The sequence below is a fragment of the Cygnus atratus genome, chromosome 14, assembly GCF_013377495.2.
Source record: "Cygnus atratus isolate AKBS03 ecotype Queensland, Australia chromosome 14, CAtr_DNAZoo_HiC_assembly, whole genome shotgun sequence".
In the NCBI taxonomy this organism is placed as follows: Eukaryota; Metazoa; Chordata; class Aves; order Anseriformes; family Anatidae; genus Cygnus; species Cygnus atratus.
In genome coordinates this window covers 12,215,163-12,229,362 of record NC_066375.1, presented here as the reverse complement: position 1 = coordinate 12,229,362, position 14,200 = coordinate 12,215,163, and the positions used below count along the sequence as shown (strand labels likewise).

At 39.7% G+C, this 14,200-nt stretch overlaps 1 protein-coding gene across 1 annotated transcript in view; it reads right to left on the bottom strand.

The window, feature by feature from the left end:
• The window catches only part of LOC118256150 (protocadherin alpha-C2-like), a 49,861-nt gene that overhangs the window by 22,957 nt on the left and 12,704 nt on the right, over window positions 1-14,200 (bottom strand). Inside the window, 1 exon segment of the mRNA XM_050713599.1 lies at window positions 13,391-13,479. Coding sequence (XP_050569556.1) covers window positions 13,391-13,479 — 89 coding nt within the window.

The following is a 14,200-nucleotide window of genomic DNA, read 5'->3' as shown; positions in this document are numbered from 1 at the left end:
GTGCATTTTTCATTATTATGATAATATTTTAATTCAGGTTTTTCCATTTTTCCACCACTGCCTTTGTTAAAGCTCCTCTAATTTTATTGTTAGAGCTTTCTGCTCTTCTGTTAACACCAGCTATCATATTCAAGTTATTAGGTATAACAAAGATATCAGAAAATCAAATCATTAGAATTAGAGAAGGTTCAGGCATTCCTTGATTGTTTTTGAGCCCATTCCATGGTTTCTTGATTTCCAAGTGCCTCCCAATGTGTTAAAAATCTGAACGTGAAAAACCTGCTGAAATTACTGGAAGACCAGAGCTTGCCACTTGGAAATAATTAGGTATTTCTTTTTCCAAATTTGAATAACCTAGCTGAGCAGGCAACAGGCCAAGGAGGTGTGATTACAGGATAAGCAGCTATAACCTGAGGCCAGCTCTAGTCACTGCAGGGAGGAATGCAAGAAGGAAGGAGGGGACATCTCCTGCTCTTGTCTAAGTGAGCCTAAGGAGATTAAGTGCACAATTAGGTATTTAATCAGTGCCACTCCCAACCTAAGCAGCAGCCTGTCTTGTGTGTGATTCAGTAGACACAGACACACAGACACAGATTTCTAGGTTGGAAGAGACCTCAAGATCATCGAGTCCAACCTCCGACCTAACACTAAGTACTCCACTAAACCATATCGCTAAGCTCTACATCTAAACGTCTTTTAAAGACCTCCAGGGATGGTGACTCCACCACCTCCCTGGGCAGCCCGTTCCAATGCTTAATAACCCTTTCGGTAAAGAAGTACTTCCTAACATCCAACCTAAAACTCCCCTGTCGCAACTTTCGCCCATTCCCCCTCGTCCTGTCACCAGGCACGTGGGAGAACAGACCAACCCCCACCTCTCTACAGCCTCCTTTAAGGTAACTGTAGAGAGCGATAAGGTCGCCCCTGAGCCTCCTCTTCTCCAGGCTGAACAAGCCCAGCTCCCTCAGCTGCTCCTCATAAGACTTGTTCTCCAGACCCCTCACCAGCTTGGTCGCCCTTCTCTGGACTCGCTCGAGCACGTCCATGTCCTTCCTGTAGCGAGGGGCCCAAAACTGAACACAGTACTCGAGGTGCGGCCTCACCAGAGCCGAGTACAGGGGGACAATCACTTCCCTAGACCTGCTGGCCACACTGCTTCTTATACAGGCCAGGATGCTGTTGGCCTTCTTGGCCACCTGAGCACACTGCTGGCTCATATTCAGCCGACTATCAACCAATACTCCCAGGTCCTTCTCGGCCAGGCAGCTTTCCAGCCACTCATCTCCCAGCCTGTAGCTCTGCTTGGGGTTGTTGCGCCCCAGGTGCAGGACCCGGCACTTGACCTTGTTGAACTTCATACAGTTGACCTCAGCCCATCGCTCCAGCCTATCCAGATCCTCCTGCAGAGCCTTCCTGCCCTCGAGCAGATCGACACACGCACTTAGCTTGGTGTCATCTGCAAACAATGCAGTATTATATTCCTGAAATATAATATATATATATCCTATATATATATATATATCCTATATATATATATATATCCTATATATATATATATCCTATATCCTATATATATTCAGTATTATATTCCTGAAATTCAACTTCTACATGGAGATTGAACTCTCTTTGCAGCCTCTCAAATCCCATCCTGCTCTATGCAATGGGATCACACAAGTACCTCAAGAGAGCCTGTGAATCCATCAGCACAGAATTTGCTTGCTGGCTGGTACATCTTACTTGCTTTTTCAACAGCTCCTTTTCTCAGTCAAAAAACAAGTCATGGGAGCAGGCACAAGACTACTGCTCCACTAACAACAACAAATGAAGCACTTCCTCTGTTCCTAGTAGAAATCTCGATCAAAATATAAGCAATTTAATTTCATTATATTCAGACTAGTGCCAGTGAACCCTGCTCTAGCTCCAGCCTCTTTGATGGTGGCTGTGGGATGAACAGCTGTTGTTCACAGTTTGGCTTTGGTCATCTCTTAGCATCCGACCCTCCCGACACTGCACGTTGAGCTGGAGCACAAGCTCCCACGGCCTCAACAACCCTCCAAGGCTCCCTTGCCTTCTCTGAACCTGTCCCATCTACCTGTGCATGCAGAAGCTTTTCAAGTCATAAGCACATTGAAAAGCACAGTGATTTCCACAAGACCACAAAGTGTTTGTTTGTTTTCTTCCAAATCAAGCCATTTATTTTGCTAGCTGTGTGTATACGCTAAGAGGGGATGCTTTTAGGGATGGGTGACAGTAATTATACAAGGCAAGAGCAGAGAAGCTGCATTCAGATTCATTTCCTCTACAGCCAGAACCTTGATTTTATAAGAATTAAATCCCCATAATGAAGGGGATGCCTCTGCCTGCTTCTGTTGCTGTTCTACATTTCTCATTACTCTGAGTGCACACAAGTAATGACTGAATAATTTCAAAATTTAGCTCTCAAAGTATATTCAGCATATTCAGGCTGATGTTCTGTAAACAGTCAGAACGTGTGCTGGAAAAATATGCAGTATTGCAATACTGCTTGCTCTGCTTTGTGCAGCCCAGCTCTACCCTGGCAGTTAAGCAAGGATATGGCAAAGAGATCAGGGAGATGGCAAAGAGAGAAATGCAGTGGTCAAGGAGAAAGTGAAGCAGCCCCTGCCTGCCTGTTAAAAAGTAGGGCTCATGAGCTGCTGAAGGTCTGACATTGCACACAAATAGCCTGTAAGCACAGCAAAGAAAGGCTGAACCAAAAATGACAGGGTGTTCAGGAAGCCCTGACCTAATGGGTGCTTTGTGGCTCAGAAGGCTGGAGGGGGGCAGGGAAGGACAGCCCTGTGGCAGGCTTGCAGTTCTGTTCTTTGCTCACCCCTGTTGCAGTGAGAATATTTGGGGCAGGGTGGATGCTGATTCTTACTTTTGCCATTGAGCACTCTGACAAAAATAACTTTAATTTTTCTGCACCTTGGCTCTTTTCCTTTTTAAAACAGGATAATGATCATTTCCTCTCTCTGGTTTTCCCAGACCTTGTCCTCCTTCCTTAAGTTCCTTAAGGCAAGACTTGTCTTTTGCTATTTCTGTGGGCTTTGTGTAGTGCCGTCTGACCTGAGAGGCACTGCCACATTGCAATATTAATAACAGGCGCCAAAGCAATGCCTGGTTTTATCTCTTTGGACGTGCAGATTACAAAAATAAACACATGAAAAATACATTCATGACCCCTGTGCACAGCAAAGTGCTGCACACAGGCAGACATCCATTAGAGGAAGATGTAGTATCACAGAGTGGTATGTATTCCCTCACCTTCTTTTTTTCTTGAAACTGCTTGCAATAGAAATACATTACAGATCAAAATTTCTTTGAATTGCTTAGAGCCTTGCTTATTTTATCCATTTATTTTCAATCAGTTATTGAATTGTATACACATGCAAGAGATAACAGGGTTGACATTCCTCTGAGATCATTAATATCACAGATTGATTTAACAATTATTTTAGTATTTTTTCCTTTAAAAAAAAAAGTTTAAAAAGAAAGAAAGAGAGACCACAGCAAATAAATGCATCAGCAAAGGAAAAAAATAAAATAGTTTCTAAAAAAAATGCAATAGGAAGGCACAACAGTGGCAAAATAAAGCAGCTGTAAGCTCATGTGGAAGCAATTTGATTACCATCAATTCCCCCAACTACTGACCAGATAAACACTTGTTCAGCTTACAAATTCTGACAATCCAAGGTAGTACAGCTGTAAGACAGTGATTTTTCTTTTTATTTATTGAAACCTCTGGGAAAATAATAGTGATGGAAATCAAAATCTACGTCTTCTGCATAGCTACAGAATTTATCGGTAGGCATGCAAGAAGCTTTGGTATTATTGCTGATATTATTACTAGGATCAGAAAGAAGCACATGCCTGGAGCAATGGACAGTCAGACAAATGAAAAAGTTGCTTAGATCTGAAAATTGGACATGATTTTAATTAGATAAGAATTTCCTGCCAGATGTCTAGGAATCAATCTGGTAGATCTAATTTTCAAGAATTGTTGTCCCCCTTTTTGCTTAGTAGCAGCATCATTTTGGGTACGACAAACTTCTTGATGGTACATTAATCAAGTTGAGAAAGCTGATGAACTAGCTGGAATTTTTGTCCTTTAATTTAAAGGAGTTAACAGGCTGCTGGCCATTACAGACATAAGAAAACTAACTGTAACCAAACATTTCTAGGGATGATCCTTTGTTCTTAAAATGAAGAACAGAGCTAGCAGCAGCTGTCGAATTAAAAATGTTTGTCAAGCACAACTGGAACATCCATTTTGAAGAAACAAAAAATACTATAGGAAAGGATAACTTAGGTATACCAAGGAGTTACTCTCAATAAACTTTCTTCTAGAACCTAAATATAAAAATTGTAGCAAACTAGACCCTACTTGGCAATGCCAGAGCAGAGCCAAGCCCTCTAATGTTAAAGACGTGAGTCTGCACTGAATGTCAATTCTGAAACTTGTTGTTACTTGACTAGCGTGCAGCAAACCCACTGTTTGCTTGCAGTGTGCGATGGTTCCTAGATGTTTTGGACTCACTGTGCAAGCACTCCATAGTTCTTGTGCTGATATTTCTGCCCATGAAACCCATGATAGAAACCTCACAGTTGACCTGGAATCTGACTCTGCATCTCCATCCTGCAAGCCCAGGTCTCACTGCTGAATGCCAGCATCATTTGCCTTCTCCCCAGCTCTGCATCACTTAACAACAGCCTTGTGCTCCCTGCTTCCTGGTACTTATTATCCCAAGCCTAAATGTAGCTCCCAGCCTGGCTGGCTACTTACAGACCCTGCAACCCACAGCAGGCTTGAAACTATTGCTTCCTAGAGCAGCTGGTAACTGCTTCTGTAAAATCTCTTAGTTTATCACTCCTTAAAATGACAAAGTCATGAGCTGCAGCAGGTTTTCTCCACTGTCTTCAAACACCTGCTTCATATTACTCTATCACAGAAAACCAGTACCCTCTTGTTTTCTATTACTCTATTTTTTTTTAGGTTTTAGATATTTTGTAGGTCTCCTGTGTTGTAGTTTCTCAGCTGGAGCTAGCATCCTTACATAGACCTGTAAGAATACTGGTCTGGAACAATCATTCCATGTGGAGATCAGAAGCTGGACACGGTCCTCTTCAATTTGGGAAACGCAACAACTGGTTCCAGTCTGGAACTATGGACCTGATCTAAATGGAAGAGCTGCACGTGCACAGGGACTTGACTAAATGACAAGATGCACAAATCCATTCTGTGTTGCCTGGGGCTAATGGTAAAGATTAATTCCTCTCCCCTAAATCTTTGCAGCAGGTGAAATCAAGAATTCTCCAGTTTATGAAGGCATAAACTCTTCCAAGGCCATTATTTTTCATGGACAAATTTAAGTCTTTGTCAAATACGTCAAATCTTGCCAAGACAAACAGACCAAATGACTTTGAAGTTTCAAGCATTAGCTTTTTTCAAATTCTAATTAGTCCTTTTTTTCTTACACCAAGTCTTCAAGGACTAAGGTATTGCACACTATAAAATCTGTCATCCATCTCATCTAAGTTACCTTACACTGAAAAGTAGTGGACCCCATGATAAGGATCACATATGTAATTTCAGGTCAGTCATGTTTTTTTTGGAGCTAAGAGAAGAATAATAAAATCATGGAAATTAAATTTAACATTAGCCATGTCATGACTGCAGTTTCTGCTAAATACATCTTTCCCTCTTTGCCCACTCAGCAGAACAGAATTGTTCCTATTCTGAACAGTCACTGGCTCTTTAAAAATAATAATCTGCATGTCAAGCTGCATCTATCATACAGAAATTTACATTTTTCTGATGTGTTCTTTTAAAAAATTTCTCTGATTTCAAAATGCTTTTCTTCAGACCAAGCAGTTTTGAAATTCTATGCTTCCATCAGGCTGTCAGAAATTAGAAGCATTTACCACAATAAATTCTTAGTTCACTGCAAAATGTTGTAAAGGCCATGTGTGGCCAAGTCAGAGACTTGCATTTCAGAAAACCTGGAATAACAGTACGGAAGGGAGACATAGCGGAGAGATGAGTATGAAGAGACCCAAGTCATTAGGTGAAAGTGTTGAAGAGAAATAAGGAAGAGAGAAAAACACGCTTGGCAAACTAGATGTGAAAGTGGTGAAAATGGAGAAAACAGAGTGAAAAGCAAAAGAGTAAGAAGTACACTGGGAGTGTCCTGGGGGTAAAGTGCACTGGGTGCAGGGGAAAAACTGATGACTGTACATCACCTTGAAGGGCTCAAAGAACGGGTGGAATTAATTTGAGAATTCAATGACCAAGGTCATTGACATGAGATAAAAGAAAGGGATTTAGCCTTATATGGTCCTAGCAGATTATTTCTATTTCCGTATAGCTTGCTGCTCCACATCTACATGAGAAAGCCTGCACAATTTCCTTCCCTGAACTCTACTGAGCTGGCAGGGATAACACAGTTTTAGAATAATGATTTTAGTATGGTTTAGGGGGATGATTTTTCCATGATTACAATAGGTTGTGAACCGAATCTCTATAATACTTTACCATGTAGGGTTAAGAACTGGTTAAACTTCCTACGACTTTCATTTTTGGGATTTATCAAATCACTGATTTAAAGGCAAATTTTCAAGAAAAACATGAATGACTTGGTTATTCTGTATCTTCTCTACTGACTTCTTTAGATATTACACATTATCACACAGACAGTTTTCCTTAAAAAACAAAGAAATGGTTCTAAGAGCTGGTATTTTGATACATAGGTATTTCTGGATTTGAAATTTGCAATTATGAAATTAGATGGAAAATGGGTTATTAATGAAAATCATATATAGGATACAGATGTGCACAGCTGCATCTTCTAGCTCCTTCCATTTTAAACAGCTGCAACATTCTGCAAAAAAAAATCCAGATCCCAGTTATGTATTCTGGGTTGCTAATTAGTTATTATCTTTTATAGCTTTAATCAACGAGCTGCTAAAGCTAAGCCATACCATGTTATTTGTAAATTAACCTTTATCAGTCTCTGAGAAGCAATACTTTTAGGCCCTGCACATTCTTTGCAGTGTCTACTTAACTGGTTGAGGAATCTCAATTAGCCCCTTTCTCTGTAGGTATGGAAGGTAAGGAAGGTCATTTGATGAAAGTGAACAGAAACTCATTGACATTTAGGAAGAAATTGTTCTCCATTTGTGACCATGATGCAAAGCTGTATCATATGAAATACATTACAGCTGAGGTCTCATAGCAGTCAGAGTTGTTATTAGGATCTTTAAACTGAATTTTTAGAAAAATACTTCAGAAGCCAAGAGCCTTGCAACAGTTTTGTGGCCTCCTGTGAGCTTTTACTGGAGAGTTATGCCTGCTGAATTTCAAGAACAGTGTCATAGCAGTGAGGGGGTCAAACAGGAAAAAAAATAGTAATTCCTTTCTGCAGTGATGCTAAGATGCAGAGAGATCAAATGATTACGCCATGAAAAGAAGAATATAACTCAGTTCAGAAAGTGTGGCTTTCCAGCCCCTTCACTAGAATTTATTACCCAGTCTCAGCATGCCAATCTTTTTTCCAGTGACCTATTCTCAGTACTCACTTAAGGGTCTACTCTGCCCCATTCCCAATGCTATCTGCCCCCTGTTTTTCCAACTTTTTACCTCCCCCAGATCCTCTGTGCTCACCTTCCTATTCTTGATTTTTTCCCCGTTTTCCCCCCGATCCCATGCCCTTAGATTTCCCTTCTCAGACCTCTCCTGCTTACACTTCATGCCCCAGCTCTCATTCATAGAATCATAGAATAGCCTGGGTTGAAAAGGACCTTAAAGATCATCTAATTTCAACCAGCCTGCCCTGGGTGGGGTTGCCAAACAATAGAGCAGGCTGCCCAGAGCCACATCCAGCCTAGCCTTGAACGCCTCCTTTCCTGCCCTTCTCATATAGTTCCACTGCAAGTAAGTGTCTCCTCCTGAAAGAATGTTCTTGTTCAACTAGAATTCATCTTCTTGAAACACAGAATTGTGTATGCCACAACTTACACCAGGCAACTGTAACATTTCCTTCTCCCATCAAGGTATTCACTCTATCACCACTGTTCTTGGTAATTTTTCTTAGAATCCACCTAAACATCCCCTTTCCCTTTAACAACTTGCCCAGTCATTCCTCCATAACACTGTTCTCTAACCCAAACCAGCACTACAAAACATCCTAGTAAGTCTGACTTTACTTTTCCTATCATTTTGCTTATTTGCCTTATTTATAATTACTTCTCATTTAATTATCAGATTTCATCACTTATTCTACAACCCATGCTTAATCTGCAGACTTCTACATTCCATCTGGTTAGAACATGAACCATCCTCTGGGAGAAACAGAAATCTATTCTAGAACAGCTGCAGCTCCCAACATAAAACCTAAGAGCACACCGAGTCCCTCAGGACAGTCTGAGCATTCATGGGCATGGAAGATCCCTAACCAGCATGGAAAAAGTGGAAAAGATTGAGTCGGGCAAGATGTAAGGAACCTCAGGAAAAACAACAGAGAGAGGAAAACTATGAGAGAGACAATCTTCAGATGACAAATGTTGAAAGAATCAGGCTTGGGGTGTTGGAACACAAGGAGTTACGTATCTTTATATGAAGACTTTATATATACACATGCACACATATGTATCTATGTATATACATATGTATGTATTATACAGTCGTCTCCATACCCAGACTTGAACTCTGATTTTCTTGGTTATAATATTCCACTGCCTTTTAAAGTAGCTGTGAAACCCACAGCTAACCTTTCTCACTCTCCTTTTTATTTCTGTCAAGGAACAGCAGCCAGTACCACTACTGCTGTTTACTTGGCCAGTTCAAGGAATAAACACATGCACCAAGCATGGAAGACTGCCATGTTGAGGTCAGTAGATTCCAATGCAATATAAATTCTTTTTTTTTCTTCATAAGAGTACTTTAAAAAACAAGGCTACCACCCCCTTGCCCAGCTTATTACCTTAGAAAAGGAAACAAAAATGACAGAAATTAGAAGCATATGTCCACTGCAAAATCAGAAGCATAAAATTGACAAATCTTAAGATTGCATTTGCTTATGCAACTTAATTTACTCCCTAGCACATACTCATAAGGACAGACACCAAAACCATAACTTCCTTGAAAAGTCAGTGGGCTGTTTGTCATGGACTTCAGAGATTCCAGTAAGACTCACAGTCTTCAGCTCCATGCTTACAAATTTCAGTTGCTTTTCTTTTTTATTTTTTTTCTTCCACGAGGTCCATTTGTCTTCTGTTCACACCATTCTCTGATTGGAAGTCTTCCTCCCTCCTCTCCCCAATATATGCAGTGTGTGGTCCAGTGTCTTATTTACTGCACATATACAAAGCCCACACTGAACAGAGGATTTAAAATTCCTCCTATTTTTCATTGCAAAACCTTATCATTCTCCTGAGTCTTATATGTGCTATTAATGCATCTTTAGACTGTTTTTGTAAAGCAACTCGTATTACCAATTCTGTTTTAGAGATTAGAGTATGGAGCACAGAGAAATACACACAGATTTGTCTACACCCATTAAGTCTGAGCTCTGAATTATGCATAGGTCTGACTTCTTCAGAAATCTGCAATGTTACATCTTTAGAGCAAAGTTCCTGTTCACCTTACTTTATATTACAAGCTTCCATCATATCCAGACATCAGGCTCCAGTTATTCAGAGCTAGGCATCCAGAAAATAAAGTTCACTCAGATTAGTGACCACCTGTAAAAAGTCTGATATAATTGCCAAATCTGTCAAAGGACATAGAACAGAAGACAGAAATCTGTCTCTGTTTCATAGGCTTACTGTGTTGCTTGTGGGGGCCAAATGAGATGCCACAAGGAGCTAAACCCAATGCTATCTTTCACCTAGGGAGATTTTGAACCTTCTTGTCCCACCTCATTGGGAAGGATCCTGACCACAAACCTACAAACCACTGGATTAATGCATAAGAAAATGTAAAGACAATTAAAAAATACTAAATCAAGATTTGCTATCCCCTGCATGAGTGTAATATGCCATAAAGTCAATAAGTGTGCTGTCCATGCAAATGAGGACCTGGTTTTGTTTGAATAACATATTTGCTGAAAGATCATGTGATGTTTGAGTGCAACGATGTCTTGGGAATTAAGGATTTACTGATTTAACACTTGACTTTTTCATCCTTCTTAAAGCATTTCAATGACATCATCTTTGAATGCTCTCATTGATTAACTCTCTTGAAGTGTGTCTGTGAGGCATCTTATCCATGACTATTGTGGATTGTTAAATAATTAATGGTTTAGTGACAACCTGATTGAGATTAATCAATTGACTAAAACAACTGCATGGAGCATGTATTCACAGAACAGGCTTGGAAGTGGTTTATAGTAATTAGAAGCCAAGACCTGCAGCTGCCACTATATGCTGATGATAAGAGAGATAATAGCTTATCTAGCAGCTTATCTGGACACAGGTATACTCCACTTATTCAAATGATGTTTCAGGAGCAAATTTATTTGTTGGCTCAATCAAGTGTAATTGATCAGAATGAGTTACATCTTCGCATCTGTTGTGTATGTTAACCTGATGAAAAATATCACAAGTCTTGAACCTAAGCAGTAAAAAAAAAAAAAAAGAGTATTGAAAGAAGTATTTGTGGGAAACTGCAGATGGGATTCTAAAACAGTGTAGTAAATTGTTGAAAATGTGATGCATGATCGTGTACTCAAACTATGAATTAACTTAGTAATTTTTATTAATCCTAAGTGAGCTTTCCCTATGAATCATCTGTTTGCTATGAAGGACCAGGGATACTTGTAGTTTTTGCTTACGAAGAGTAGAGAAGGATACTACTTTAAACTTGCTAAAAAAGGGCTAATTATTATTATGTCAGGGTCAGTAATCTCTTGGGAACAGACAAAGACAAACGAAGAGAGTCTTTGTTGTGCAGGAAAAGATATTCTTTCACAAGGAACCTGATTCACAAAAACTGGATAAAAAGGGAGCTGTAATTTGTGTGGATACTCTATAAAGCCATTTTAATTAGTCATGTTTTTCTGTATGGCAAAAATATTTCCAGGGGATGATGGTATTTCTTACAATTTGTTTGGACACATTACTTAGAAATAAAAAACACAGAGAAACAATGATTTATGATGCCAGTCCAAGGACCACTGTAAATAGCCTTTGCACTTGGACTGCCACCTCTCCTGCTGCCCAGCCCCACAGTGCCTCCTGCCAGCTTCTTCCCTCGCTTGCCTTACAGTTTTTTTCCATTCTTCACAGCCACTGACACTTATGAACGCATGTGTGACATGTGTACATTCATTGTACGAGTGCCTTATTATGTGGGAAAGAACACCAGGAGCCAAGGGTTAGTGCTACTCCTCAGACTAAGAGATATTCAGGTTCCCAAAGTGAGTCTAAAACAGTAAGACCACAAAAGAAAACCAGGGGGCAGTTAGTGGACAGGTCACTGTGACCAAAATACCAACAGACCTCCTCAGAAGGTAGGACCATTCTACTTTTGTATTTACATCCAGAAAATTTGCATTAGAAATCTTGATTAACAGCAAGCAAACATCTGGGTGATTTTTTGCATCCATATTGACCTTGGAATAAGGTAATGCAATAAGCATTAAGTGAAGGATGACTAGTGCAGCTGATGGCCTGAGGAAACCCTCTGTAAAGGTTGGAGTGTACTTGTGGTGACATTTCTGATTGTAAACTAAACAGTTACACACCCTGCTTAACATGAACAAGCCGTGTTTTCCTGCAATACCTGTAACAGATGGAAAACCACAGGATAACCAGATAACTATAGCCTAGGGGCCCATTATATCTGATTTCCGAACCTATTTTTGCAGATAGGCCTTCTGCAATACCAATACAGATTTTGCTAGACATCATTAGTGCATGGATATGTTGTAGATATGAATACAAATCCTGAAGTTGCTCTTCAGTCTTTTATCCAGGTAAAAATCACATTTAAGCCAAAGGGAAAGTTTTGCAGTGAAAATAAATAAATAAAAAACAACAACAAAACAGCTCTCACATCTTTCCTCCTGGAGAACCCACTTCTGAGCATTTGACCTGGTCTGTGATAGGTGCATCATTCCTTGTTTAAATTTCTGGAGGATTCAAAATGATCACAAAGCTTTCATACAAAGCTCACAGTTGAAGCTTATTTTGAAGTCTAAGTTGACAGCTTATTTTGGATATGATTGAAACCACTGCTCACACCACTGACTGGCTGCTCTGGTACATCCCTATATTATTCCTGTTCCTACATAAAAAGTGAGAATATTTTATTGCCTGCACTGCAAAGATATAGGTAATATTTTTTCTAACTCAATCTAGACTCTCATTGACTGCTGTAAAGTCATCAGTCAGTGCCTGAATAAATGAAGTTACATCCTAACATGTATTTTCGGTCATTTATTTTGACAAGAAAATTATAATTTTATGTATTAGTCAATGAAAACAGCTAGGAAATGAAAGGGAAATTCAAATTGTAACTGCTCAGCAATGGTGATTCATGACCAAGGATTGACCTAGCACGGAGAGCAAGAAGGCCTGATTGCAGAAAGGGTTAAACTGGCTGGGAGCAAGAATGCCAGAGACAGAATGAAGGGAATGAAGTTTCCCTAGGTGATAAGAAAGAAATAGCTGCTTTATCGTCTTGTAGCAATGGGCTAAGGTGTCCCATGCTTACACTTACACGATGAATGCTGGGGCAAGTGTATATAAGGAATCAGCTCACGATGCATCTCTGCAGACTCCTTGTAGAACTGCTTGTGGTGGTAGGACTCTGTTCAATGCATTGTTCTTTACATTTTATTTTTATATTTAAGCACAAATGTGAGTTCAATTTGCCTCAATGGGTACAAGAAGAATTTGAAAAACAAACAGACAAAGAAACAAACAAAAAACCATTCAATTTAACTGCAGAAAATAAGAAGAGGCATTCAAACAGACTTGGGTTTGTAAAAATAATGGGGCAAAATTGATAAAATCCTAACCCAGTTTTGCTGTTCTTTTGAAATGGAGGACACATCAATCAGCTCTAGACCTAATCATGGGTATTTTGAATCTGAATTCAAACATCAGAAGTGAAACCTTTGGTCACACAAACCAATAACCTCCACAGATAGGGTGAGAGCTGGGATCAAAGACTCTCATCACCAGAGCTCATATAAGGCAGTAAAGAAAAAGACTTTTTTTTGGCTTAATTACTCCACTCTATTTAGACTCCAAAAAGTAATTTACATGAACTTCACTCTGAGACACAAAACAACAGAAAAAACAAGACTAAGAAGTCTATTTCACTTAACATTAATTCCCCACATATATTTTGGACTTTTACACTTACCGGGAGTAGCACTGGAGACTGTTGGCCACTGCTGGTCAGGCCCTCCTGGCCCTCCACGTAAGATTCCTGCCTCCTCCACATGCACAGCACTGAATAAGCATATAGCATGGTTAGATTATACAGTACACCTCTGGCTTTATAACATTCTCCTTTCCTGCTACTCTTCAAAGGTCCTAACTTTTTGTCACTGTGCAAGTGCTGCTGTAGTACTGCATCACACTAACAAATTCTACTGGAGCACTGGAGAACTAGCTATTCTGACTTGCTACAAATAATCAAAAAACACAGTTGTGGCATAATTTAAAAAACAACCATACCTCCAGGACACTTTGCTTTCAATGGCTGGAAGTTGCTAACAAGGAGGTTGTACCTTCTTTGCTGTTATAATGTATTAACATTAAAGCAAACAATAAAAAGTTGGTTGAATTAATTCTGAGCTTCTGTAAGTACACTACTCTTGTGAACAATTCAGAAGGAGAAATAATACAAATGTAGAAACTGCATCACATTAAATCTTACCATGGTGAGCACTTGGCTTTGAAAGCATCAGTGCTGCATATTAGCCAGCACCTTATATGGAAGGAAATGAAAACTCTCCTACTTTTAATGCAAAACTAGGCCCTTATCTGTGTATGATTCATTAGAAAAACACATTTCTGTGACTGTGAACCTGTCTCTGCTCACCTGCCTCTCAGCTCCATTCTACACTTCCAACTGACCTCGATGGGCAATTTCAACTAAATGGGACAAATGCCAAAGGTCATATGGTTACCAAATTTCTACGTGTTTTATAAAAAAACGAGCATTTTA